This window comes from Juglans microcarpa x Juglans regia, chromosome 8D (assembly GCF_004785595.1).
Source record: "Juglans microcarpa x Juglans regia isolate MS1-56 chromosome 8D, Jm3101_v1.0, whole genome shotgun sequence".
NCBI lineage: Eukaryota > Viridiplantae > Streptophyta > Magnoliopsida > Fagales > Juglandaceae > Juglans > Juglans microcarpa x Juglans regia.
Genome location: NC_054608.1, coordinates 32,370,697 through 32,397,235, shown reverse-complemented (window position 1 = coordinate 32,397,235; position 26,539 = coordinate 32,370,697). Strand labels below are relative to the sequence as shown.

The following is a 26,539-nucleotide window of genomic DNA, read 5'->3' as shown; positions in this document are numbered from 1 at the left end:
GGAGAGAAGGGTGGGAGAGGTTTCGGAAGCCATGAGAAAAAAAGAGAGGATCGGTGGGTTGCTAAACCAGTTTGGCTCTTGATACCATAAGAATATTTGAAATCCTCCTTGTCATTGAGAGGTAAGTTGTATTGCTTTATATAAAACTTTACAAATTGTGTAACCGAAATACAAATCAATTGTTGTACAATTAAAAAGGAAACAATACAAAAATAAATCTCCTACAATCACGTTGGTCAACTTTGACATGTATGGGAAGATTGTGATTGAGGAGTGATATCCTCAACAATTTATAATATATATATATATATATATATATATATATATATATATATATATATATATATATATATGATCTCCTACATCCTGTTGCCCACCCCTACTTATATATATGATCTCGGTAGTCCAAAATGCAGGAAATGCGTTTGTGGCATGAACAACAAGAGAAAATGATCGATGAATATGGAAAAGTGCAAGACCAGATTCAAAGAGTGACATGGTGCCGAACGTATCATGAAGAAAGAAAAATGATGCTTCAATATCTTTTTATATGGCCTCTAATTTAATTTTTAAAACAATTATTAGCATGTAATTTGTATTTTTAAATTTTTTAACTATATCAAAGATTATGTACAATTCGGACTATTAGCTAGGCTAGCTATGTACTTTGATGCATTTTTTATCATTCATGTGAAAAATATATATACCATTCATGTATAAATGCTCACAAAATACATGTTTAAAAAATTACATGGTACGTCTAAAGTACAACGTGCGTTCGAATATATATACTTCACATTTTTAGTTTCTGTGCAAATGCTAGCTAGCTCGTAATGTACATGCACGTGCAAGCGTCAAAAAACTCACATTAATTCGAATATTTAGCACTACCAATGTGATGTTGTTCAATCAAACGTAAGTCAACTAATGTTTGAATTATGACCATGTTTATTTGCATGCAAATATTTACATTAGCACAACATCAGCATCTCAACGTTCAGACATAAACTACGTACGTCAATGATTCCTTATCAAATATCATGATTCTATGATCATTTGTGATGGATTATATGTGACGAGAATGATTATTTACAATCAAATCAGACTCATTTTGACAAAAAATAATCATTTTTGTAAAAAATAACTAGTTACAACTTAGCAGTTTTCTTATAGTGAGATATGTTCAGATGTTGTAAATTCTTTCTCACAATTTAAGTATATACGTATAGCATTCAAACGTTGCACGTTCAATTGGTGATTCTGTGACAAAACTCAATGTCAAAATATTACAAACTTTAACAAAATATATTTAAACAAGCTGATTGAGTTCAACATAAAAATGAAAATCGTACTTAATTAAATATATTTAAACAACCTGAGTTCAACATAAAAAGCACTTTAATTTTGTGATCTTGAGATGGGTTACTTTGTGACAATTAATTTGATCAACGCTTTTTACCACATACATTTTTTATAAAGCGATCTTGCAAATTAATTAACCTTACATATACTTTTACAGATCGATGTTTAATTTATTTCAAGATTTTATTATGTCGAGATCTAAGAAATTGTCTAAAATATCATGAAATCATGTCAAACACATGACTATTTTTATTTTTATTTTTAGTATTTAAAAAAACACACACACAAATACATGACTATGAGTCTGGCGTCGGTCAAATGAATCGGTCCCTCTGCAAGACCCTTTCATCTTGACATTTAATTTTTTGGTTATAATAATTTAAGGAAACCAGTAGTCATTGAACAATTAACTGTTAAGATTGAAATGATCGATCGAGGGTTAATCCTTTTAGCTTGCACCCCGACCCTTCCCTAGCCTCTTGATCTCACGCACCCACAAAAAATTGAAGGGATGCATGCGCTGCATGCATGGTTCTCATGTTTCACTCCTAATTACAAAAATGGAGGTTTTCAACCAAGCCGGCCAAAACAACTATGTTAAGCTACATCAGCCTCACACAATCGTGGCGGCTCTGTGCATGGCTGCTTGTCAAATTCCCTAAGTTGATCGAATCCTGCAAGATGCAGACTGCCATTATTGTAAAAACAAATAATACCAACCGAAACATGATGAATGGCACAGGGTGCATGCAAGTACAAATAAACTCAACACAACCTTAACTAAGTACCAAGAAAACATGACAGCGAGCAGCATAGTCAATATATGCACGCGCGATCATGTCAAGGCTGTTGATCATCACTAGCTAGCAGAAGCTAGCAAGTTTTTCAAGTAGTTAGTAGAACATTAATCCCATTAGGCTACGTACGGCATGCAGTACTCGATCCACAAAGCACAAAGGCGCAGCAAGTAGTATACGTACCCAAAAGAAAAAGAGAAATGCATGCAGGAGCTAGCTTATTATTTTGATTTTACATGCACATGATCCAGATCATGTGTATTTTGAAACTGTCTTTTATGAAGAGTATCTACGCGCATGGAAGATCATACACACAAAACTACGTCCACTGCAGTACTAGTACTGCATGAAGCAGGCTGTCTCATTACTGGATCGAACCGCGTTTAAAAGTACATTGATCACAATCCCGCAAAATAAGCTGTATCACCACTGAGACCAGTCAGCGCCAATCCCACCGCATGTTGTCTGTTCTAACCACTCTTTGGATCCATCCCCTCTTCAAAAGGAACTGGAAGGATGGAAGAATATCTGACGAGGATAAATAAACGTGAATTGCCGAGTCAAAAATAAAATAGAAAAGAAGAGGTTGAATTTTCCGAGTTCCACGTACGTGCATGTTTTTGATGTACACATGGTTAATGTGGTGTGCTTCAAGTTTAGAAACATACAGGATGGAACTGCATGTACATGTATATATGAGAGATGCAGACCATCCCAAAAATATAGGATTGATCTGACCGTCAAGGAGAAACCTTAAATTTTTGGGACCTAGAAAAACTAAAACCTGCCTGTCAAAGATCGATGGACTGGGTCTCCAAAAGTAGTGGAATTCATACCAAGGACTTGTTGTAATAATAAACAGAAAAGGCCTAAAATGGAGAAAGGAGAAGGTTAGGGGATTAGTTTTTTTTTCAGTTTCAGTCAAGAATAATGTATTTTCCTCACCAGAAAAAACCAACTGATCTCTCTTTGTCTATAGGGGGAGAGAGAGAGAGAGAGAGATTTATTTCCACAGGATGGAAATTACGATAGAGATTAATTAATGCTAAAGGGGGAAAGAAAGTTTCAGAGAAAATACACTTCTTCTTGTCATAAAGATCTTGCCACCATCAAGAAGCAGCCATAAGATCTTTCATAGGCGGGATAAGATCAGGGTCTGGGTTTCTTTGCGATCAGATCTTTCAGAGTTGCAGCAAGTTGTGTTCAAGATTGTTAGAGAGAGATGTTAATGGGAAATCCAGATAAGAAGGAAGCTGAGTCGGTGGCAGTTGCAATAGACAGAGACAAAGGGAGCCAATATGCTTTGAAATGGACAGTTGATCATCTTCTCACCAGGGGACAAGCTCTCACACTGGTACACGTTAACCAAAGAGTAACTTCAAGTCCCAAGCCGAGAAGAAGTACTACTCTCTCCTTCCCTCCCTACTCCCACATGAATGATGAAATATACCAAAAAGAATAATATTGTAGAATGTTAGAATTTGCTTTGATTTTCTGATATTAGCATGAAAATCTATTTCCCTTTGGTTAGGTCCAGTTTGGATTCAGAAAGTATTATCTCATTTCATCTCATTATTATAACTTTTTCTAATTTCCACACAAAATATAATAAACAATTTAATTTTTTCAAATCTCAATTCAAATTTTTCAAATTCCAAAACAATAATAATATTAAAAAATAATATTCTAACAATATTTTTTTTAATTTTCATCTTTCATCTGAAACAATCTCATCTCATCTCAGAATCCAAACCAGCCCTAAACTCTCATTAAATCACCAAGAAAATTTGTCATGTTTTCTTACTTTTTTTCTTTTCTTTTTTTTTTTTTTTTTTTTTTTTTTTTTTTTGTATTGGTTTTGTGCCTAAAGAAAATCATAGAATAATCAAATGACAAACTAGCAATTGCCAATTGATCGAGTGTCAACACAGCCTAATTATTATCTCGTGTACTTATAATTTCATCTGTTTTGGGTGCAGTGGGGAGCCATGATGGGAATGTTCATGATGTGGGAGCGCACAAACAACTCGACAATGAGTCCAAGGAATTGTTCCTTCCATATCGTTGCTTTTGCACGCGAAAGGGTGTAGGATTCTGCCCCTTCATTTTACATATATACCGGTTCCCTTTAAAAGCACAATAAATTAATTAATTACTTGTTCTAATTTCCATATGAACAAAGCCAAGAAAATAGTACAGAAATATGAAAATGATTTCTATTATATTATGATCAGGCTTGTTTGCTAATGATTGATGTATGTTTGAAACAGATCTCATGTAACGAAGTGGTGCTCGAGAACATGGATATAGCAAAAGCATTAATTGAATACATTTCCGCAACTACAGCTGAGATTTTGGTTGTTGGTGCATCAACAAGGGGTGGCCTCGTAAGGTAAACTACCATTTTTTCCTGATTTACCTTCATCACTAACCATTATTTGATCAACCTAGCTAGCAGAGGGAATAAATTAGAGAAAAATTGTCTCCAAGTCTAAGGAATAATCTCACATTGCCTGTGGATAAGGTCTGGACATGTTTATAAAGAATGAACAATTCTCTTCTGTAGAACTGGTTTTATAAGATGAGTTAAACCCATTAATTTTTCTTCATGATATCAGAGCCTGCCACAGGACAAAAGGAGGCCCACACTACTTATCCCGTCACAAGGACCAAAAAAAATACTGGCTTGCACAAGAGGGAGGGTGTTGAGAAATAATCTCACATTACCTATGGACAAAGTCTTGGGCATATTTATAAAAAATGAACAACCATCTATTGTAAAATCAATTTTATGAGATGATTTAGGCTCATGAATTTCTTCACAAGACAATGTAAGGAATAGGAGGAACAAGCTAGTAAGCATCCACTCCTTATCAGGAACACAGATCAATAATCTCAGAAAAAGTGCAAATAAAAAGGAAAGAAAAGAAAACTCAACATGTAGAATCTGTGGGTACGGGGCTCTTTCAACTGATATTAGTTTTGAAGATCAAACCAATTGTAATTATAAATGAAATAATACTGCCATACATTTTCAGTCTAGAAACAACAGCATCCTGATTTTATCATCATTTTCTCGCAGGAGATTTATGACTGCAGATGTTCCAAGCAGCGTGTTAAAAGCGGCACCAGATTTCTGCACTGTGTATGTGATTTCCAAAGGAAAGATATCATCTGTCCGATCCGCTACTGCGCCAGTACCTGCGAAGATATCTCCCCATAACCAAATGCAGCATGAAGCAAGCCATATTTCTGAGCAACCTAATGCAAATTCAATGCGTGAGCAACAACATAGATCATCGGGTCTGCTTCTGTAATTCTAGCATGCAGCATTTTGTTTAACACTGACGGATCTGGCTTTTGCCATCACTAAAATGAGTTTTATCTAATGCTGCAGGAGAGATCAGGACAGCATATCCACCCCGTAACAGTACCCACCACGATGATATCAAGTAAGTTCTGATGCATATATATAGCTGTCTAAGGGAGGAGAAATATATATATATATATATATATAGATATATATATAGATAGATAGATAGATAGATAGATAGTTATGGCCCCAACAAATAATTCAGATCATGGTAAACAATCCATGCATGGTAGTGAAATCCAAATTTGATTTGAAGTGACATATATATGACTGACCTGATAATTTCTGGAACAGGTCACCATTCACAAGACATAATCGGACTTCAACGAACAAATCGTATGAGCTCTCCACAACAGATACTCATGACATATCATTTGTGAGCAGTGGAAGGCCAAGCATAGATCAGATGTTTCCTTCTATTTATGGATATCAAGAACCTGAATTGCCTACTCCTCGAATATCAACCAGCTCAGAATTTGACTATAGAAACTTTGGATCATCCCTTTCGGGAAACATATCAATTGATCATGTGCTATCTTCACAGTTTGAACACCCAAACTCGCTTGAAAGTCGAAATTCATCATGTTCATCTCAGATCAAGGTAAGAACAATATGTCTGGGAGAATTGCACCGTTAATATGTATTCACTATAGGTAAACTTTTCCTCTAGGCATAAGCAATTGAGTAGGTGTGCTCATGATTTACTGCAAAATATACATGCCATGTTTTTGGACTATGTATGCAGAATAGAAAAGTAATTACTCAATGCTCTGAAATAACAGGATGAAGTAGAAGCTGAGATGAGGCGGCTGAAGCTAGAGCTCAAGCAAACAATGGACATGTATAGCACGGCCTGCAAGCAAGCACTCACAGCAAAGCAGAAGGTGCAAACTTCTGAAATTTTATTGAACCCAAGAGTACTAGTAAAGTAATAGTTTGGCAATTATTCCAATATTTAAGAAGTGAAATCATATAAACTTCCATTAATATATGGAAGATTTTTATCATGATTCTATCGACAATGATTTTCATAAGACATGATGTCGGCCTCGTTCACTTTCACAAAACTTTTCATCTTATTTCATCTAATCATTATAAATTTCCCAAATTTCCATACAAAATAAAATAAACAATTCAACTTTTTTAAATCTCAAAACAAAAATAATATTAAAAACATATATTCTAACAATATTTTATTTAACTTTCAACTTTTATTTCATCTTTATCTCATCTCATCTCATCTCATCTCATCTCATCAGTGAAAACAAACGAGGCATTAATTCTCATTACATCCCATTAAATGTTACTGAGAGAGAGAGATGGCCATGTGGGCATCAAAAAGAGTTTTGAGACCAGCCATAAATTGGAAACCATGTATTTCCCTCCTTTAGTGCGTGATTTACTCCATTCGAATATATTAATGTATGAATCAGAAGTCTGAAATGAGAAAAATCTCAAAGATACATTTATGCACCCATACATCCATTGCATTGATTCATAAATAATCAAAGCAAAAAAAAGATGAGTTTGAGCATCAATTATGCCAGCATAAAATCTGACAATAGTTAATTTCAACACAGGCAAGAGAGCTTCACCTCTGGAAACTCGAAGAAGAACAGAGATTGGAAGAGGCACGACTAGCTGAGGAAGCTGCTTTGGCAGTTGCAGAGAAGGAGAAAGCTAAATGTAAAGTAGCCCTTGAGGCAGCCGAAGCAGCTAGGAGGCTAGCACAACTAGAAGCACAAAAGAGAGTGAGCGCAGAAATGAAAGCCCTCAAAGATGCGGAGGAAAGAAAGAAGGCAACATCTGCTATGACGCCAAAGGATATCAGGTACAGAAGATACCCAATTGAGGCAATCGAAGAGGCAACAGACTACTTTTCGGCATCTCGCAAGATAGGGGAAGGAGGTTATGGGCCTGTATACATGTGTGAACTGGATCACACACCGGTAGCAGTTAAGGTTCTACGTCCAGATGCAGCTCAAGGAGAGGCACAGTTTCACCAAGAGGTAAGGCTTTGAGATTACACTTTGTGATGTGCAACTTAATCATAAGGAATTGCATACAACTAGTCTAACCTAGTGCCTTGGATGAACACGAAGTATGAAAAACATATGACACAAACAAGAGAAAATAAAAGAATGCTAAGTTTCTCACTCAACTGCATCAAATGATTATCAAGTCGATAGAACCTGTTCTACCATCTGTAACAGTATATTTTCAAAATAAATAAATAAAATGGTACTGGGATTTCTGAAAAAAAAAAAACACCTGTTTATGTTTTTATTTCAAGCTATATTTTGGCAAATCTAATGCAGGTTGAAGTATTGAGCTGCATAAGGCATCCAAACATGGTTCTCCTCCTTGGAGCTTGCCCGGAGTATGGCTGCCTTGTCTATGAGTACATGGCTAACGGGAGCTTAGAAGACCGTCTCTTTCGGCGAGGTAACACACCTGTTCTTCCTTGGCAACTAAGATTCCGAATCGCAGCAGAGATTGGCACTGGCCTTCTTTTCCTTCACCAGACTAAGCCTGAACCACTTGTACACCGTGACCTTAAACCTGGCAACATTTTGCTTGACCGTAACTATGTCAGCAAGATCAGTGATGTTGGCTTGGCCAGGCTTGTCCCTTCATCAGTAGCCGACAGTGTAACTCAGTACCGCATGACATCAACAGCTGGAACATTTTGTTACATTGACCCAGAGTATCAGCAAACGGGCATGCTTGGAATAAAATCTGATATATACTCACTTGGGGTATTGCTCCTACAAATAATAACAGCCAAGCCACCAATGGGTTTGACTCATCATGTTGAACGGTCCATAGAAAGGGGGACTTTCGAAGAGATGCTTGACCCATCTGTTCCTGACTGGCCAGTCGAAGAGGCGCTAAAGTTTGCGAAGCTAGCTCTTCAATGTGCAGAAATGAGGAGAAAAGATCGACCGGATCTGGGGAAGGTCGTGTTACCTGAACTTAACAGACTAAGAGTACTCGCTGAAGATAGCATGAATGCCGGCTTCATGATGAGCAGTAGTGAACCAAACTCACCACGACAAACCCAAGCATCCTCACCACAAGTAAGCTGATGTCACAAATCATGTACTTATTTTATGTTCATAAGAATCAATCTTTTCTTTATAGAACACCACATGACTTCCTGTTGCCTAAGAAATTTTCACAAATTTATCAACTACTTCAATTTTGTTTTGGTCGGTTATATATCAAAATTAATATTTTAAGTCTAAATAAAAGTTTTTTGTTCCTTCTAGGAAGTGAGTTGCTAGCACAATCTGGATCTGGATCATGATCTGATAGAGCCAAAGATCAGCCACATGAGCAAGCATCATCCATCATAGGAAGAAGACAATGTACATACTGATTTTTTTTTTCTTTTTATATGCAAACCAGCTTAAATTTTTTTGCTTTGGAGGTAACTTGACTATAAAGCGGATCAACTATGTCCTAAGGGTGCCACAAGTCAAGGCGTGGAGTCAAATGTTGTTTCCTCAGGATACAAGGAAACTCAATATATCGGCCAGTCTTATCAAGTTTTCTATTATTTCCTGCTTCTTTGATGAACGTCTAGAAAAATATATCATACAGTATCTCTAAAGAGTATCCATTCACTGTTATTTTCTGGTTCTTTGTTTTGCTTTTTGAGAAATGAAATTTATTTCTTCTTTTTTAGAAACGAGGTTTATTATATGATAAAGATCAGATGCAATAGTTCTAAAACTATAGGAATTAAATAGCTGAATCAAAAGATGATTTACTAGCATTTCAAGGAAATTTCCCAAAAGAACAGAAACAAAAAAGAAAAATGTTAGTATTCGTAAGTGCCATCTCTGAATTACTTACCCATACCAAAATAAACAAAACTGATGCCAAGCCAATTTTACTCCTTTTCCCTGGGAAAAAGCAATCCAATGTTTGGAACAGATACAAGAGGATATTCAGCTAAAATATGATTTTCTCGATTTTTTCCCAAAGTTTTCTTCCATGAAACCTTTCTTTATGTCGTATCCAGGACTTTATGGCATCCATTTTAGAATCAGATACTCAGCATAAAGTAGGATTTTGTCAATTTTTTTTCAAAGTTTTCTTCCATGAAATCATTACCTTCCAAAGGATACTATTCATGACTTACACATGCAATGACGTACAACCGATGAAACCGGCCAGCAATGACGCAGACTGACTGCCGGAGCATGGAACAGCCCGAAATCGGCAGAGAACCGGTCAGACGGCGGTATAAATTCCTTAAAACCAACGTCGGCCGGTTCAGTTCAAACCCACGGCAGATTAAATAAATATATTTGATATATATATCGTAGTTAAAATGATGTCATTCCACTTAAATTTAAGTGAAACGGAATCATTTTAAATCTAATGTATACAAAAAATATATATGTGAAACAACATCGTTTGTTCTTAAACCAAATGGCATCATTTTATACATAACATATATAAGTGAAATGACACTGTTTGATTTTAAACCAAATGGGATCGTTTCAATTTGAGCTCGTCTTCTTCCCCTCCCATCTTTTTCTTCGATTTCTCTCATTCTCTCTCTCCTCTCTCAGCCTGCAACACTTTCTCTCTCTACTCTCTTAGACGAACCTCACCGCTAGGGGACCGAGAACTGCCAGAATCGGTACGGCTGGTATTTCTCCTCCCAATCGGTCGGTCCAGTTAGTTCTTCCATGAAAATTCCCTCCATCAAGCAGCGTCGATTTTTGTCAAAAACCATGCCGATATGGTCGGTTTTCACCCTACCCCAAAGCCCTGTCTATGAAGGAACTAAAATGTTGCCCCTTATTATTGAGTATCCTTTTTCATGCAATAACTGGCCAAAGTTTTCTGTGCACAAGTAGCCCTGGCACTTTTCAGTAATTCAAAAGGATTTTATCCCTCCGGTATTGTCTTTGAGATATACTGCCCTCAGCTGCCTGTAATTCAATTCCCCAGCTTGTTAAACTCCAAAAATGCCTCTGTGCTTGACTTTGAGTCCCCTTTACCCAAATCTCAAAAACAAATGGGCCTGTTAATACTACTGGAGAATCATCCAAGTTCATTTGTTCAAAGCAGAGTTTAAGTATGTTCCAATTCTTTTATGCAAAGTATGCATCAACAAAAAACCATAGGTCACAAGATCAAGGCTGATCTGTTCATGCTCGTGTCCAAGGCTAAGATGGAGATCCCATAGCAAGAACTTCTTAAAAACCTTAGAGCTTGGAGATTAAATGTGGTAATGTGTTCAACCATTCTCTCACAAATTCTCTCTGCAAGCTTTTCATTTTAAAATTGACAGCATATAATTAGCACCGAAGGATCCATAAAACATTTCCAACATTCTTCCCAGCAAGACCCACATCCTCGCTCACTCAGTTTGTAGAACTTCCATCCGTTTATATATGCAAATGATATTGCTTTGGTTCCTTCTTTCTCTAATAGAAGTCTAGACCTTTTAAGGTCATCACAAGCATTCCTATAATGTCACAGAACCAAAGATGCAACAATATCTAATGAAGGCTTTACCAGTGAAAGAATCTACCGTATAACCCCTAGAACCCTTTTCTTCAAAGTATTTTCCATCAACAAAATCTGTCCTCCTTGTTAAGGACGTAAATCACCCCATAGGCCAGAACGGGAGAAAGAGTCATCCCCGGCCAACAATGACGATTCAGGCCTCAATCAGTATCTTCCGTAGCCAACGATGGCTGTCCGGAGCGGTAGTACGGTGCTCGTACGTACGTCCATAGCCGTGAACAGAAAGTAAATACAGCAAAGGTAAATAGAGAGGGAGACACACATATTTACGTGGTTCAGCAAAAGGCCTATGTCCACGGGTTGTTTGAAGGGTAAATCCACTATGAATTAAGTAATTTACAGTCTCTCATGGTTTCTCTCTCATGTCTCATAGTACAGTGGGGTCGGGACCCCTTTAGCCCAGAGTAGATAAAAATGGAATCTTGCCTCCTATTGTTGAAGAAGAAGCCAACCCCCCCCCCCCCCCCCAAAGATCTCAAATCCCTTTTTATAGGTCTTGGGAGTAGAGAATATCAGCCTTATGTCACCTCACCGTCCCCTTTTGCGTGTCTGACTCCCCCTTCCTCTCTTTTATCCTTTTTCCCATCCTTTTTCTCTTGTGTGTCTGACTTCCCCGGTTATTTATCCCTTACACTCCTTTCCCATTCCATGAGATAGCCAGTGAGCAAACTGCATGCAAATAGTTAAGATCCTTGTTGGGTACTTCATCAAATTCCCCATCTAGCTCTGGAACAATACGAATACTTAGGCACAAAAGAAACATTTATTATTTCCCCCAAAATTTCAAGGGATCCATTACTATTACCTGTATGGCATAGCATCAGAGCCAACAACGTGGAGCTACTAGGTAGAAACCCTCAGATTTCATCTCAAGTAAAAGCTCCAGAGCTAGTGAGGCATTCTTTTTAGACTTTAGGCTTGTAACAACGGAGTGCCAGCTGCATCGCTATCCTTGTGATCAAAACTTTGGTCTGCATCCACTGCCAGATTCTCTCTTCAAAAGCACACAAATAGGAAAAGATGTGGGATGGCGTCCATCGTAATAATTCCAAACAATTACAAAGACACATGATTACATATAGATGTAAAAGTAGTGTCAAAAAAGGGACCACAACAAGTTGATGTTTAGGTTGCTTATTATATATTTCTCAAGTAATTTAAGTCCATATACCATGTAAATCAAATAAGCAAAGGAGACAAGTAATTATATAGGCTGAAAATATGAAAATCATATACTCATAAAACAGTTGCAACACAATCTCAAATACAGAGACTCAGAGGATTTGCTGTTTATTAAATGATTTGGTATGAAAATTTGAGATAAGAGATTTGTTGAGATGATACATGATATTTCATACAGCACTAGTTCCTTACAAAACTGACTGCTCATTTTCCCAGATTGAGTCCTTCCACAATAACCGACCATTTACAGGTATAATGATCGCGATGCAGCAACATTATCGATAAATATGTATACAAGCTAGTTTTTAAAGTATATCTCATGATTTTAGTTACAGGAGGTCATAGTCTTCCCGGGAATGTAGAAAGTCGAAATAAAAGCTGATCGATACAGTAAGCCATGCACTTCATATACTAAATTCCCAGAATATGACACCCAGGAAAATCACTTCTGATATCCCAATCTTCTACAGATCACAAGACTATAGTAATCCCAGAATTTTCAAGACTCGATAGAGCATTAAATATCAGAGTAGTTCAACGTTTCCAGATAAATGAGAACATTAACACTAACCTCACTGATAACGCATACCTTGCGAGCTAAAGCTCGGTTCTGATCTGAATCTCTCTGGTGGAAGAAAACAGTGGAACGACTCGTCTTCAGAATATTTACGGAAATGAATTTCCAATTTCGAAATTGCCGTTACACAGAGACAGAGAGAGAGAGAGAGAGAGAGAGAGAGAGAGAGAGAGAGAGAATGGATGACATGGGCCAGGCTTTACTTGCTTAAAAGCCTCGGTGCAGAGTTTACCAGATATCATTGCTGTCCAAGAAGGCCCATTGGCCCATCATAGACCCAAATCATATTATCAAATTTCAAATTTCATACTAATCAGACCCATCTCCATGCAAAGTACAAAAGTTAAAACAATTCCACAGAAAATAAAGATAGTGTTTCCCATTGCTTTTTCCTATTTTTATCTTGACATAAAGTTTTTTAATGTAATAATTTCAAGAACCAAGTTTATATTTAAGTTAAATCTGAAGGCCATTATAAATTCTTTGTCAAATTGTCAATGAAAAATTATCCGTGTTGGGCCCATATGAATTTTAGGCCCAACACGAATAAATGATGAATATGAATTTTATGATCAAATCTAAAGATTTAAAATTTTTTTAAAAAAAAGATAGATATATAAAAGTGGGTATTATATCATGCATTGCTATCCATACAAGGTTTTAGGCTTCGATTGGAAATCAAATTCATTTCAACTCATTATTACAATTTTTTTAAATTTTAATATAAAATATAATAAACAATTCAACTTTTTTAAATCTCAAAATAATAATAATATTAAAAAATAATATTTTAACAATATTTTATTATCTTAACTCAACTCAATTCAACATCCAAATGTAACCTTATAGTGTCATAAAATATATAATAAATACTGTAAAACCCACTTGATATATATAATATCCAAAGTTTTTAGACCTTATCTTTTTTATGTCTTCAGACGTTATTTTGTTTTGAATATATATTTTAAAATTTTCTGAATAAACCACGTAGCATCACATTACTGCATCAAGAAAATAAAACTAATGACATAAATTAAGAGACATAATAACATTATTCTTTAAAATTTAAATAAACATTGGAAAAGCAATTTAGGGTACGTTTGGAAGTACAACTCATCTCAACTCATCATTACAACTTTTTCAAATTCCAATATAAAATATAATAAACAATTCAACTTTTTCAAATTTTAAAATAATAATAATATTAAAAAATAATATTCTAACAATATTTTATCATTTCAACTCAACTTAACTCAACTCACTTCAACATCTAAACGCAACCTTAATCACGAACTTAGCATCATGTCAAAAAACAGCTCAAAATTCAACTCTTATAGACTTGTGAGAGTACAGCCAAGGTTGATGCATGGGGGAGGGTCCCTCCGGCGATGACATAAAGCCATGACAAGGGAAGAAAGCTACAGCATTGAAAACTCAACTGAAATGACATGTCTGAATTGTGAAGAAAGTGCCATAAATATGGCTCCAAGTTGTAAGGACCACCGATTAAAAGTGGCATTGCTGCCATTTGGAGATGCTCGTCCCAGTCCTTTTTACCTGGTCATGGTGGTAGGGCTATCCACCAAGACTAACCAGCATGTCTCAAACAGTGGGTTATTCTACGAATAATTATAAAATGTATAAATATTATTTTAAAAAAGAGTATGATTATTATTAAAAAATTAATTTTTTTTTTATGAATCTCATATTTTATTTATTTTTTTTAAAATGATTATGCTGTAATTCACAATTATAAATATCTTTTCTCCAAACAGAAATGTGGTCCTTAGTCAGAAATAAAGAGAAATGGGAGCACATACATTAAAAGAAAGGAAAATTTTATTCGTACATTCTGTGTCTCTTTCTTTTGCACAGATTTTTTTCAGCTCGTATGGCTGATTTTAGCTGTCATATATACTACTAATACAACACAGTTTATAATGCAGATGAAAGCTATACATACAGCATTTACAATCTCTTTTTTTATACATTAGTTTCATTCTACAGCACATAAGAGTTTTTGTCCTTCTGCAAATGCCTCTCTTCTCCATCTCATCGTTTCTTTTCTCTGTTATCCAGTTCATTGTTTCCTTCTACAGTACATGCGTTTTCCTTTCAAAGAGAGTTTCTTTTTTTTTTTTTCCCTTCTGCAACACAGTAGCCATCAGCTATCATGCATGGATGAAAAGTAAATAGGTTTTGGTCGTTTGGACCACCACCATGTTGTGCTTCCTCTCCCTTGATATTCGAGGCCCAGAACCAAATCTTCTTGCTTTTTTGTTTTTCTCATGGAATTCATCTCTGATGATGGAGTATCAAACACTTTCCAATTGTTCAACAGAATCCATTATTGGCAAGGAAAGGTAAATGAGATCTGGTCTCCAATTGATGGACAAAATGCATGTTCTTTGAAAGAGTGCAAAACTATATATATATATATATATATATATATATAGAGTACTGGTGCTTTCAAGCACAATGAGTGACCAGCATGAAAAATCAAAGAAATGACCTAATATTTTATTTTCTCAGTGGAAACCAGACCTCGTGGATTTGCTTTTCTTTCAAAATAATTATGTGGCTTGTGAGGCTGTGTCTGGCTCTGACCCAAGATTATAATATCCCCACCCCCACACCCCACCTTGGAAGTCTTTGTCTCTTTTTACATCATGCTATGAATCTATGAACAATCTGTTTAAGTCTCTCTCCAGTGATGCTACCAATGAAGTGGAAGCTAGCAGCACACCCACCACCAGTTCAAACACAGCTTGAAATGAGTATTTGGAGCTAAAACCCAAAAGGAGTAGGAAAAAGCAAGAATATTTTTAAGTACTGGACCTTAACATCATTGTTTGAAAAATCTGAATGGAAGAAGAATAATAATAAATGAACCACCCCCAAGCTTTTTCTGCATGATCCCACTGATTTTCAAATAGAGGGTCCCATGTAGGCCAGTCTTGGAATTATTCCACGAGCCCAATACCCCCCATGCTGATGAGCTAAGGAAAAGTAAAACTCATTCAGTAGTGGCTGTTATGCGAGTTAATGAGTCTCTTTGGCACTTTCTGACAGTGAAATTGAGTGTTAGGACGCTATGATCATTTGGACCAAGCAAAGGTAACACGTTCCCTAGAGGAAAGAGATTGCTGTAAACTCTATTCAGGGATCTAAGGACCACAAGAAACTCAAGTGGCCCTGTTTCAACTAAAGATGCCGGCACAAGTCCTGGCATCCACAAATGATCATGTGGTGCACCTATAAACACTTGGTGAGGTACCTGTTTTGGAGTAGTGAGCCTTTTAAAAATATTTACCGTTTATAAACTGCTATTACTCCTTGTTTTGCATGTCAATGAGAGAGCCAAATACCCAGTAAAGCAGTTTGGGCACATGACAGGTTGGGGGAATTGTTGTATAGCAGCCTTATTATTCTATGAAGTTTATGAGGTAGCTAGCTATCATCATCTGTCTTAAATATCTAAACCCCCACTACCCTAATGACATCAAATTGCAAAAAAATAATAGGTAATCCCAAATTTATACCCAATTTGCCATGTGATAATGTCATTCATGTACCCTAACCTATCAAAACTTTACAATATGCATCTTTCCTTAAGATCCTACCAGTCAAGATTGTGCCACATTTTTTTTATTTTTCATCATGTTAGTAGTTAGAAAATCTGACAGAAAGTGTGTTTGGATGGACAATGTTTCAAACTTGATATCAGGTACCACATAAGAAATAGGACCAGTGATAAAGTTCAATTTGAACTCTCCCCACTAACTAAAATCAATGTGCTTTTAGTATTATGCAAAAGATAAGTGTTTATATTCAGATTCTAGGTAGGCACAAATTCAAATCACCTTTACATGAGTATCACATTCTTTGGGAACAAGGGTGTCTTTTCTTGAACAGCCATAGTCTAAGCTCTTTTAAGCTGCATATATATATATAAAAAGATGTATAAAGTAAAATCCATGTTGCATAATAAGAGGCAGCTAGCAGTGCATAACCTGTGCAATTGAATAGTAAATCTCAACCAATTCTACAAATTATAAGATGCTCATAAAAATAAAAAATAAAAAACTATATAAATCTCTAGGTGGTATGTCACAATCTATGTGATGTGTCAGGACAAAATAAGAAAAGAAAAAAAAAATCTTTTTTAGGCTAAAAAATGTTTGGAAGAACCTCTCTGTGGGTATGTTGGTAGGATTGACAACTACAAAGTGAAAGTGTTAGTGGGTTATGCACTTTTATTCATATTTTTAGGAATTAGTGGGTTAGTGTATTACTTTTAAGCATATTGCTGTAGAGTACTGAAAAGTGGGGAAGTTTGATTGATATAAAGCTGAATATATTTGTCATTGCCTTCTTGTCTTTGTGAGCAGTAAATCATTCTTTTATAAAAGTTAATATGTTTGAGCATTTTGTTATGGTGTTGATAAATTGCTTAAATATTATTCCATCAACACTAGAAAGAAATGCTTTTATTTGTAAATAGTTTAGGAAAAAAGAAATATTCATATGTGAATTCTATACATTTGTTTACTTTTGGACATTTAAATCAGAATATGTAACATGTTGTGCAATTGGAAAGGAAACATGCAATTTGTGTAACTACAAAAGGGTTATAAAGTAATAGATGAACACTTTTTCAATAGACCAAAAAAATTAAAAGAAAATCTATTTTAGATTGTTCAATATTTCATAAAGAGAAATGTTATTTTTTATCCTCACACCACATACTAACGTTTGATTTGTCATTTCTGTCTTTCTGTTTAAACATGCATGTTTACACATCAATATGTGTGTATTTACATAGAAGAGAAAAAATAAAAAATTACATATTGATATGTAGTGTAAAGATGATAAATAAAATTTTTCTTTCATAAAATATAGGTACGAAACCCTAAAAATTAAAAGGGAAAAGGTAAAAAGTACCAAACATCTTAATTAAATTATCGATGTGGTAATCCAATGTGCTTAGATTAATCATTAAATTGGACCTCGATTTCAACAAAAGATAAAGTTTATATAAGGGTGATAATTAGAGCCAAAAACTAAGAAGAAGAAGGAAAAAAAAAAAAAAGGGAACAAGTCGGTTCATGACTATGATAGAGAAAATGACCCCTTTTTTTTTTCTCTTTTTTTAAAGTCTTTGTTGTATCTTTTGGTTCCTTGGTTGATCTAACAGTTGCACAAGGTAAAAACTTGTCTGCATTGTAAAATCCGCAACATAAAATGGGTTGGAAAATACTATCTATCAGTCACTATTTACTTCTATAACTCACATTTATAATTTTTTTTTATAAAATATGAAATATTTTCATAGGATATAAGATGTGAGATGGTAAATAGTAACTGATGAGAAAAATTATATATATATATATAAATATATATAATGATGATGATGAAATATGGTTATATAAAGCTAAGTGTTTTTATTGCTCTTCTTCTATTGTCGTTTAGTGTAATTGGTGTGAGATCAGATTTTATGTACTTTAGAAACATCATAAATTAAACCTGTCATAGGCTTAGAACAAGCTTTTTTTTCATGATAAATATATAGAAATAATAATAAATATTGTCAGGCTCACTTCATATGTTTATCTTTCTCACATTTGAAATCCTCAAATTTATACAACTACGTAAAGAAAATCTCTTCCTATATATAGACAATATGGAAAAGTTAGATAAAAAAATCAAAATATATGAATCCAAATATGGCCTTGGTTTGGAGCCAAGAAGATCCACTATTAGAGAAGAGGAATGTTATGCATCAGTCACTATTCATTCACATACTCCACACCTATAACTTTTTCAAAAGGTGTGAATATATTTTTCATAAGGTGTGGGGTATAAGATGGTGAATAGTGACTGATGAGAAGAATTTTTCATTAGAGAATATTGGAAGTAGTCCATGAAAATATAGGATTGATGCTATTGTAATTTAAGTGTATGGATTAAATTGGGAATTGGTCTAAATTTTGAGATATACAATTATTTTTATTAAAGTTTTTCTTATCTCCACATGAAATTGATTCAAACCAGCAATGATGTAAATGGGCCATATACTCCTTAATTAATTAGTAGCATTGGGTAATAGGTCCAATTAGTCAATAGAATATTTGTATTAAAAAAAAATATAAGCTCCTCCCACCATATCTACAAAGAGCACCAATGTCTACTTCTTCTTGTATTATTTAATACAAGATATTAGCACATGAAGAGCATCTTGTTTTGGGAGCCTCATATTTATTTTTTAAGTGTGCAAAAACCAACATAAAGGTGGAAAGAATTAAAGTTCATATTGGTTACAACATCACCCTTTTTTATATTATTATTATAATTATAATTATTATTTGGACCCAAGACTCTTTATTTCTATGAACATTTTATCTTCAAAGTTCCTATTCTTAATCAAATTAAGGAAAAGGCAACACCACTAATGTATCCTTTTTAGTACTAAAGTCTTACATGAGTATGATGGTATGTAAGAACCTAGAAACTTGGATTTTCCCTTTGTATTGTTCATATTTATTTCCACTCTTTTTTCTTTTTCATTGGAAAGTACTTTCTTTCAAAGAATTGCATGAAAGTAATTACTTATCCCATCCGTTCTCGTTCTTATTTGAGCCTAAGATCCAATTGTCCATTTTATAAGAACATTATGTTAATGTTGTATTACAATGGAATCACTAGCTAGTTCAATGGACAATAAATTAGTCTAGTAATTAAGTAACTCTCTAAACCTATATACTTGTAACTCATTTTTAACATGACAGTGTTGCGAAATGAATCCAACTTTTTTTATGAGAAAGAAGCTCATGCGATTTATGATAACTTTTCTTAGGTTCCAATTGTAACATTGATCAGACTTTTTTTATATGCAAAAACATATGCGGTTGAACTTTTCTTAAATCATTATAAACGATATAAAAAAAAATTCTAAATAAGAAGTACGGGAGAAGTCGTCGTTATTTCTAATAATTTCAATGAGTTTTCAATAATGATATTGACTAGTCCTTTAAGAATATAAACCTAAATTTACTTTAAACTTTTCCAAATTTACTTTAATTAGGTTGAAAGATAAAAATAGAACTTCCAATTTGAGGTGATTGTATCACCTCTCTAATTTATTAATTTATAACTCACATGGTCCCAATTTGAAGCATGCTATTGAACGACAAGGAATTTTTTTTTTTTTTTTTTTTGTATAATATATTTTGTGGCATATTATTTGGAATTTGCCAAATTTTTGGTGCAACAATGTGGTATAACAACTTGGGATATACACTATAATTTAAATATTTAATGTTTATGTTTGTATTTTGCAGTTTAAAATAATAAAGACAGACATACAAAATCTATCTTACATCATTTTTCGAGCATTTAATGCTATCTTAAAAACAGATAGAGAATTATATGCATTATTTTTCATGCTCTATCTCTTGTTTTAAATCTAAACTTAAAAATAAAAAATAAAAAATACATCTAAAATTGTGTTTGGTACATGAAGTAGTCATCCTACTGCTTCACTATTATTTATAAATTATTTACTATTATTTATATATCATTTCAGATCATCTATAAGGTATCCAAACATATCCTTAAGATACCTTATCCCACTACAAAGGAAGAATGTAAAACTTGAAAGCAACATCATTTATTAGTAATGGGGCCAATAGCCCAATTTTAAGAAGAAAAAAGGAAAAAGAAGGAAAACGAATATTCATGCGAACAATTATTTAGTACTGTTATTGGCAAAAATGAAGCAACTTTTTTTTTATAACAAAAAAATTATTATTATTATTACAATAAACTGTATATATTCAACCTCTGAAAAAACAATTATTAGAGACCAGAGGCGAGCTGAAAGCTGGTCTCTCTCTCTCTCTCTCTCTCTCAATTTAGCAAAAAACCAGACCCTTTGCTTGCTTCTACATCACTCATCTGAATTGAGCTGCAGTATCTCTCTCTTTCTGATGAAATCTGTGCAATATGTTAATGTTTCCTAAACGTGAAAAGACTCAGAACTCTGCCACTTCTCATCTTCTTTCGCAGAAGTTTCTTTAAGCTCAAGTTTTCCTGAGCAAAAGGATTGAATTTTGGGGAATACCAAGCTGTAATTTCCCCAGAAAATGGATAATTTACCAGGAAAAAAGAGACCCACCATCAATCTTTCCCTTTTCACCACTCTCTCAGAGTCGTTTGCCGTAGATAAGTCTCCAAATCCCTCCAAATCTCCTAGGATATTCCAGGGGGGCGTGGTTGGGCTTGGCATAGTGGCTGCCATGACCGATTTGAGCCCGAAAGCTCCGGATAATTTTGCGGTGGTGTCGCCGAGATCGACACCGATCCCAATCGTGTCGTCTGCGAAGGCAGCTGCCAACTTCAGAGGTCCACGGAATGATGGGGAGAGAGGTGGGGACGTGGATGAGATGTCTGAGAGCTACACTTGCGTGATATCGCATTTGGGGAGCAATTTTGTTGAGAAACGCATGTATTTCGATGATAAGCTTGATGCGGTTGTTGGTGATTGTTGCGGTGCTACTTGTGTGGTGAGTGATCGTGGGGTAAGAATGTTCTCTGCTTCTCCCGTGAATGTTGATGAGTTCGAGAGGGAATTCTGGACTGCTGATTTTCTTAGTACTTGTTATCTTTGCAAGAAACAGCTCCATGGTCTGGACATATTCATGTACAGGTAACGAAAACGTAGAGTTTATGGTGTATTATATTGGTCCTTGGTTTTAAACTTAATATTTTTGGTTGGTTGGAATTGCTAATGATCTGTGAGATGTGTAAATCTTGAATTATGTTGTGGGCCTCGACTCGGAGTCTGATTTGGCTTAAAAGTTAGCTCCTTCAATTCTTTTTTGGTGTATGACTCACAGTGGATTGAGCATAAGCGAATTTGAAACTCTGTTTATTGTTTAGTTGTCTGTTGATATAGACTTGTAGTCGTATGTGAAAGTTTGTGTTTGGAATGGTTTTCCGCATTTGAAGTTTGGATTTGTTTAGAAAGTTGAAAGGATATGGCAGGTCATGTGGATTTATTTGTTCTTTAGGTTTCATAGTCGTTCAAAGATGATTGATAAGTAAATTAGTTAACTAGTACTTGTTATATGACAAAGTTTGTTTATCTTTGGAACAAAATGGAGGGTCTGACTTAAAATAAAGTTTTGGTTTACCTTTGAAGTCTTGTCTTTCAGTACAGGTTCTTGCAGGGTTTTGTAATTCTTTGCGATCTTTGTCACTAGTTTGATCAAAGGTGCATACTAGAAACAGAAACCTTTATTTCTGTGATAATTTGTCCCAGACTTGTTTGACTGATGATATTATTAATTGAACATATATAGGTTTCTTATCGTCTGGAAGGTTTGAGTCTTTATACAGCTTGACCTGGCCGATTTATCTAAGTTCTAGCCTAGGCATTCTGCTGATACTTTTAACAAAAATCTTTCTAGCTAGGCAAAATCAGCATTTTAGTCCATGGACCTGAGTTTGGAACTTAGGTTCCATATGTGTGGCAGTACTTGCAGATCTAGAAAAGATTTATATTATAGCTAGAGAATGTTTCTTCTATGCTGCACATATGTCATTGGAGCAAGCATGATCATTACTGCTAAACACAGAGGTTATGGGTTATGTGTTGATGTAGATTCTGCAGTCCCCATGGCTGTGATGCTGCTATAGAAAGGTCAGTATGGAACTGAAGTATAGTAACATTCTAATTAACAGTTCAGAACAGCACTAACAAGAAACAAGCAAGATGTGGTGCTATATGATGATATTCTGACAGCTCAAGTCAAGGGCCAATTTCTTTGAGGAATAGGACCAAGTAAAATCCTTTAGGAGAAAATATTAAGGAAGTTACATATAAAAAAAAAAAAAAAATATTAAGGAAGTTAGATTTTGTCCAAATAGCTCTTAAAGTTTTACATTTTTTTAAAACATACAATGCAGTCAAGGTGGATGGAGATGGTTTTCTCTTGTCCTTTGCATAACGATATAATCCTATTATTTCTCAAAATTATGACCAATCCAGTTGTGATTTATGCTAGCATTTGAAGATGAACCTCAGGTTCAGGATGACTAGTGTTTCCTTTTTTCACACTTTCAAATTCCATAATCTATTTTTATATCAAGTGCTGAGGACACAATATTCTCACAAATGAGTACTGGAATTGAGTATTATTATAACCATTCACTACATCTCTCGTGTAAGAAAGGAACCAATAAGCGTATTCTTTGTAAGCAAATGATGGATTAATGCTTTTCTTGTTCCATGGTTATGGATCTCATGAACTGTTTAAAATCCTAACTTGTCACTGGATTATGGTTCATATTTTTAATCTTTCCTTTGGGTTTATCATGCGCATTCTCTTATATTGTACCTGCGGCATGCATTTATCTAATTTCAAATCTTTGGTAGTCCAAGAGACTGTAGTTATAGGTTGACCTTTTGTCTCTAGATTTGAGAGGGTGGGACCGCAGATGAGTGAGTGCTAAAACCCCACTAGTGTGTTACGTGGTTCACATGTTGGCAGTCCTTTCTACTTCCCCATCGGTTTATTGGAGATATTTTGTGATGTTGCACTGGTCTTGTTTGGTTCTGTTTGTGGTCTTGAATCTCGTGAGTTTTTGGTCTATAATTCAAAGCTGGAGATCTTTTAGGAGATCTTTTTGGTCTATAATAGTTACAGTCGTGAGTGCGTAAGCGTTGTGCAATCACTTTGAAAAAAGTGAATAAATACGGGATCTACATGAAAAAAAATATATTTTTTTAATAGTAGACCTCACTCTTTTTCAAAGCGACTGTACGGCGCTTGCGCACTCCACAACTGCATGTAACATTACTCTTTATTTTAACACCTTCTCAGTCCATCCTACATGAAATTCTCACTGATAAAACATTCATGGACCTTTTGTAGGGGAGAAAAAGCATTTTGCAGTGCCGAGTGCCGTGACAAACACATTAGAAGTGACGATTACAAAGAGAAGCGTGGATCTGGAGCACTGAAGCCACTTGATTGTTCTGTGTCTCCCTGCTCCGGTCCACGGGTGTTTTTTACTGTGGTTGCTGCGGCATGAACACACTTGTGAAACTTACGTACGTAAATAAAATGAAAGTGAAGGAGGACATGATCAAAGGGTATCCCAATAAACTGTTTTCACCGGCTCGATAAGCAGTAGATATAATTTGAGAGGGTTTAAGCAAGTAGTATCTATATCCCAGATTGCAAGAAAATTATATGAGATGGGAGATATTTTGATGAGAGAATGGAAATTTGTTTGAACCCAACAGAGGAAAACATATATAGAATATTATACTAATCATTGTATTATACCTCTCTCTCTCTCTCTCTCTCTCTCTCTCTCTCTCTCTCTCTCTGTGGTAGAAAGAAGTCAATATTCAAATGTCACATTTGTGAGGGATCTTTGAATTTCCATATGCAAACCAGGCTGGTCCGTGACTTGAAAGGCAGCGTTGATTCTGACAGAAGTAATATATGAGTGTGATCGAAGTTTTACTGCATAAGCCTTGCAAATTGATGCTGTCACTACAAGCTAAACTAATAACTATATTATATTACATTAGTGGTATATAGGATGCGTAGAGTCAAGAATGACTTGGAGTGGAAACCATGACCTATATATGGTACCTAAGTTGGTACCTAAGTTCAATTTTGTCTATCATAAAATAATGAAATTACATGGATCTTTAATGGGTCTCTACCAAAGTTTTAAATACCGTTTCGGTTAAGATATTGGAACGAAATATTTCGATACCGGTACTGTTTTGGGTATTGTCTTGGGATAGTCTATATATAATAAATAATTATATATGTATAAATTATATTTCAAAATAACATCAATACAAGTTTTAAAAAGTTAAAATACATATTTATCAAACTCAATAAAACTTCTAAGTTCTCAATCCAACTATTTAAAAAAATAATCACTCATCTTCATGACAAAAATGGGAGTAGGGATTTGATTTTCGGTCATCGAGAAAATGGGATTAAAAAAAGTTAAGAAAATAGTTTTTAAATGTGAGAATTGGAGTGAAATTTACGGAAAAAAAAAAAGTTAGATTTTTTATATTAATCACAAAAATGTACTAATTTCGGCCAGTACACCGAGCAGGCTAGTATTGACTGAAACGCATTGGTACGATCGATATTCGACCCGGTACGAAACACATACATTTTCTATACCGGTCACTGCTCCGACAAAGTAAATACCGGCCAGCACGACATGGTATTTAAAACTCTGGTCTCTACAAATGAATCTACAAATGAATTAGATCTATACCATTTTAGTACTCATGATGCGACCAAAATTTCACACTTCCAGAGATTTTTTAATAGCTTAGTTATATCCCTATCAAAAAAAAAAAAAAAATGGCTTAGTTATATCACTTTATTGATCACTTACAGACATTCTCCATATTTAACAATTATATAATGTATGATTAGTGATCTATGTAGGTCTATTAGATGAAGATTTTTCTAACAATTGCCAGTTTTCTTGTCGTCTCTCTCTTATGTCGACGCCTTATCAAATTTGGATTGGCCATTATTGTAGCCATGCTTGAGCTACAAAGGCGGAAGTATCCAAAATGGCCAATCTACTTCTAACAAGGAATTGATGGTAGTGTTCATGCTTTGACCCAAAACTCAAACCTTTGGGCTCAGCCCCAACTTGCATCAAGCTTTAAGCTGTTTATTTCCTCTATCCTTTTTCGTTTTTTCTTACAATCTGCTTATTGTAATTCCATAATTATCTGTGTTTAGGTTTGGACTTTATTACTTTTCTTTATGTTATACATTATTGTATATTGACTGATTCTATTTTCAAGCTAGTGTGTGGAGCAGACAATTCACAACACTTGAATGGTAAGACTATTTATAAGATTTAAAATTTAAAATTTATCTTCCAAATCAAATCATGTCATTTAAGTACTTTATCAAGTGTGTTTGTTATCCATGCCGGCTTATAAATAGAATTTTTTTTTTAGAATTTGGGCTGATGAGACAAATGCAAGCCCATCGGCCCACTTCATAAGGAGCCCAATTGGCGGGTGAAAACTCTCCGCTCACCTCAACGGGAAGAAAGCTTATGATTCATGGCAACACACCAGGGAGCTAGTAGAGTGGTGCATAAATACTACGAGATAAGTGGCAAGCAAGACAACCCCATGAGGTAAAAGGAGTCTGATAACTTGTAGGCCAAAGCATCTTGGCCTAGCATTGTGTCCTTGTTTTTAGGAGTTATCTTCAAGACTTGGTCCAGGTGTTGGCGTTGGGAACTATAACAATAAATTTCATATGAATTCAGTGTAATGCATCCAAGCCATATCAACAAGTCTCACTACAAAAATATTACAACTAAAACAGAAAATGAAAGCAACAACATTGCTGTCTTGCATGAAATGCAACATGCTCACAGGCCGGGCTCCGGCGGACTTGTAGGGAACACGGCCGGAACTTAAGAGGTTTTCCTTCTTTTTAAACTTCTCAATCAGCAATCCGAGGCTACAGCATGGCCAATAATTTAACAGAGAAATTGCAAACTCATTCTTTGTTTGGCCAGGCAGTTGTAATACACGTTTAAATAATATTAATGAATCTTTTGGTAAGGATGGCTCAAGCCTAATCACCACATAAAGCCTAACAATATAGTGTG

At 35.0% G+C, this 26,539-nt stretch overlaps 2 protein-coding genes and 1 pseudogene across 3 annotated transcripts; 2 read left to right on the top strand and 1 right to left on the bottom strand.

The window, feature by feature from the left end:
- Positions 1-3,387: 3,387 nt before the first annotated feature.
- On the top strand, positions 3,388-8,621 carry LOC121242436 (U-box domain-containing protein 35-like). Its single transcript, XM_041140291.1, has 8 exons — positions 3,388-3,513; positions 4,430-4,551; positions 5,242-5,462; positions 5,557-5,611; positions 5,827-6,133; positions 6,315-6,416; positions 7,113-7,541; positions 7,851-8,621. Exons 1-8 carry the CDS (start codon positions 3,388-3,390, stop codon positions 8,619-8,621), a joined length of 2,133 nt encoding a protein of 710 aa, XP_040996225.1.
- A 1,312-nt stretch (positions 8,622-9,933) lies between these two features.
- On the bottom strand, positions 9,934-11,295 carry LOC121242435 (annotated as a pseudogene).
- A 9,397-nt stretch (positions 11,296-20,692) lies between these two features.
- LOC121242720 (FCS-Like Zinc finger 14-like) lies at positions 20,693-24,198 on the top strand. Of its 2 annotated transcripts, XM_041140658.1 has the most exons (3): positions 20,693-21,551; positions 22,509-22,547; positions 23,782-24,198. In XM_041140658.1, the coding sequence occupies exons 1-3, from the start codon at positions 20,989-20,991 to the stop codon at positions 23,939-23,941; spliced, it is 762 nt and encodes a 253-aa protein (XP_040996592.1). In that variant the 5' UTR covers positions 20,693-20,988; the 3' UTR covers positions 23,942-24,198. The 2 variants fall into 2 exon arrangements, with proteins under 2 accessions (XP_040996592.1, XP_040996594.1); XM_041140660.1 differs by lacking the exon at positions 22,509-22,547 and having other exon boundaries at positions 20,695-21,551.
- Positions 24,199-26,539: the final 2,341 nt, after the last annotated feature.

What these genes read in the sequence shown, in the direction of transcription:
- LOC121242436 (XM_041140291.1), top strand. Translation starts at nt 3,388, where the DNA reads ATGGGAAATCCAGATAAGAAGGAAGCTGAGTCGGTGGCAGTTGCAATA. An exon ending in GGGGACAAGCTCTCACACTG is followed by an intron (nt 3,514 to 4,429) that starts GTACACGTTAAC and finishes TGTTTGAAACAG; the next exon opens with ATCTCATGTAACGAAGTGGT. An exon ending in CACTCACAGCAAAGCAGAAG is followed by an intron (nt 6,417 to 7,112) that starts GTGCAAACTTCT and finishes ATTTCAACACAG; the next exon opens with GCAAGAGAGCTTCACCTCTG.
- LOC121242720 (XM_041140658.1), top strand. Translation starts at nt 20,989, where the DNA reads ATGGATAATTTACCAGGAAAAAAGAGACCCACCATCAATCTTTCCCTT. An exon ending in CTGGACATATTCATGTACAG is followed by an intron (nt 21,552 to 22,508) that starts GTAACGAAAACG and finishes GTGTTGATGTAG; the next exon opens with ATTCTGCAGTCCCCATGGCT. An exon ending in TGTGATGCTGCTATAGAAAG is followed by an intron (nt 22,548 to 23,781) that starts GTCAGTATGGAA and finishes GACCTTTTGTAG; the next exon opens with GGGAGAAAAAGCATTTTGCA.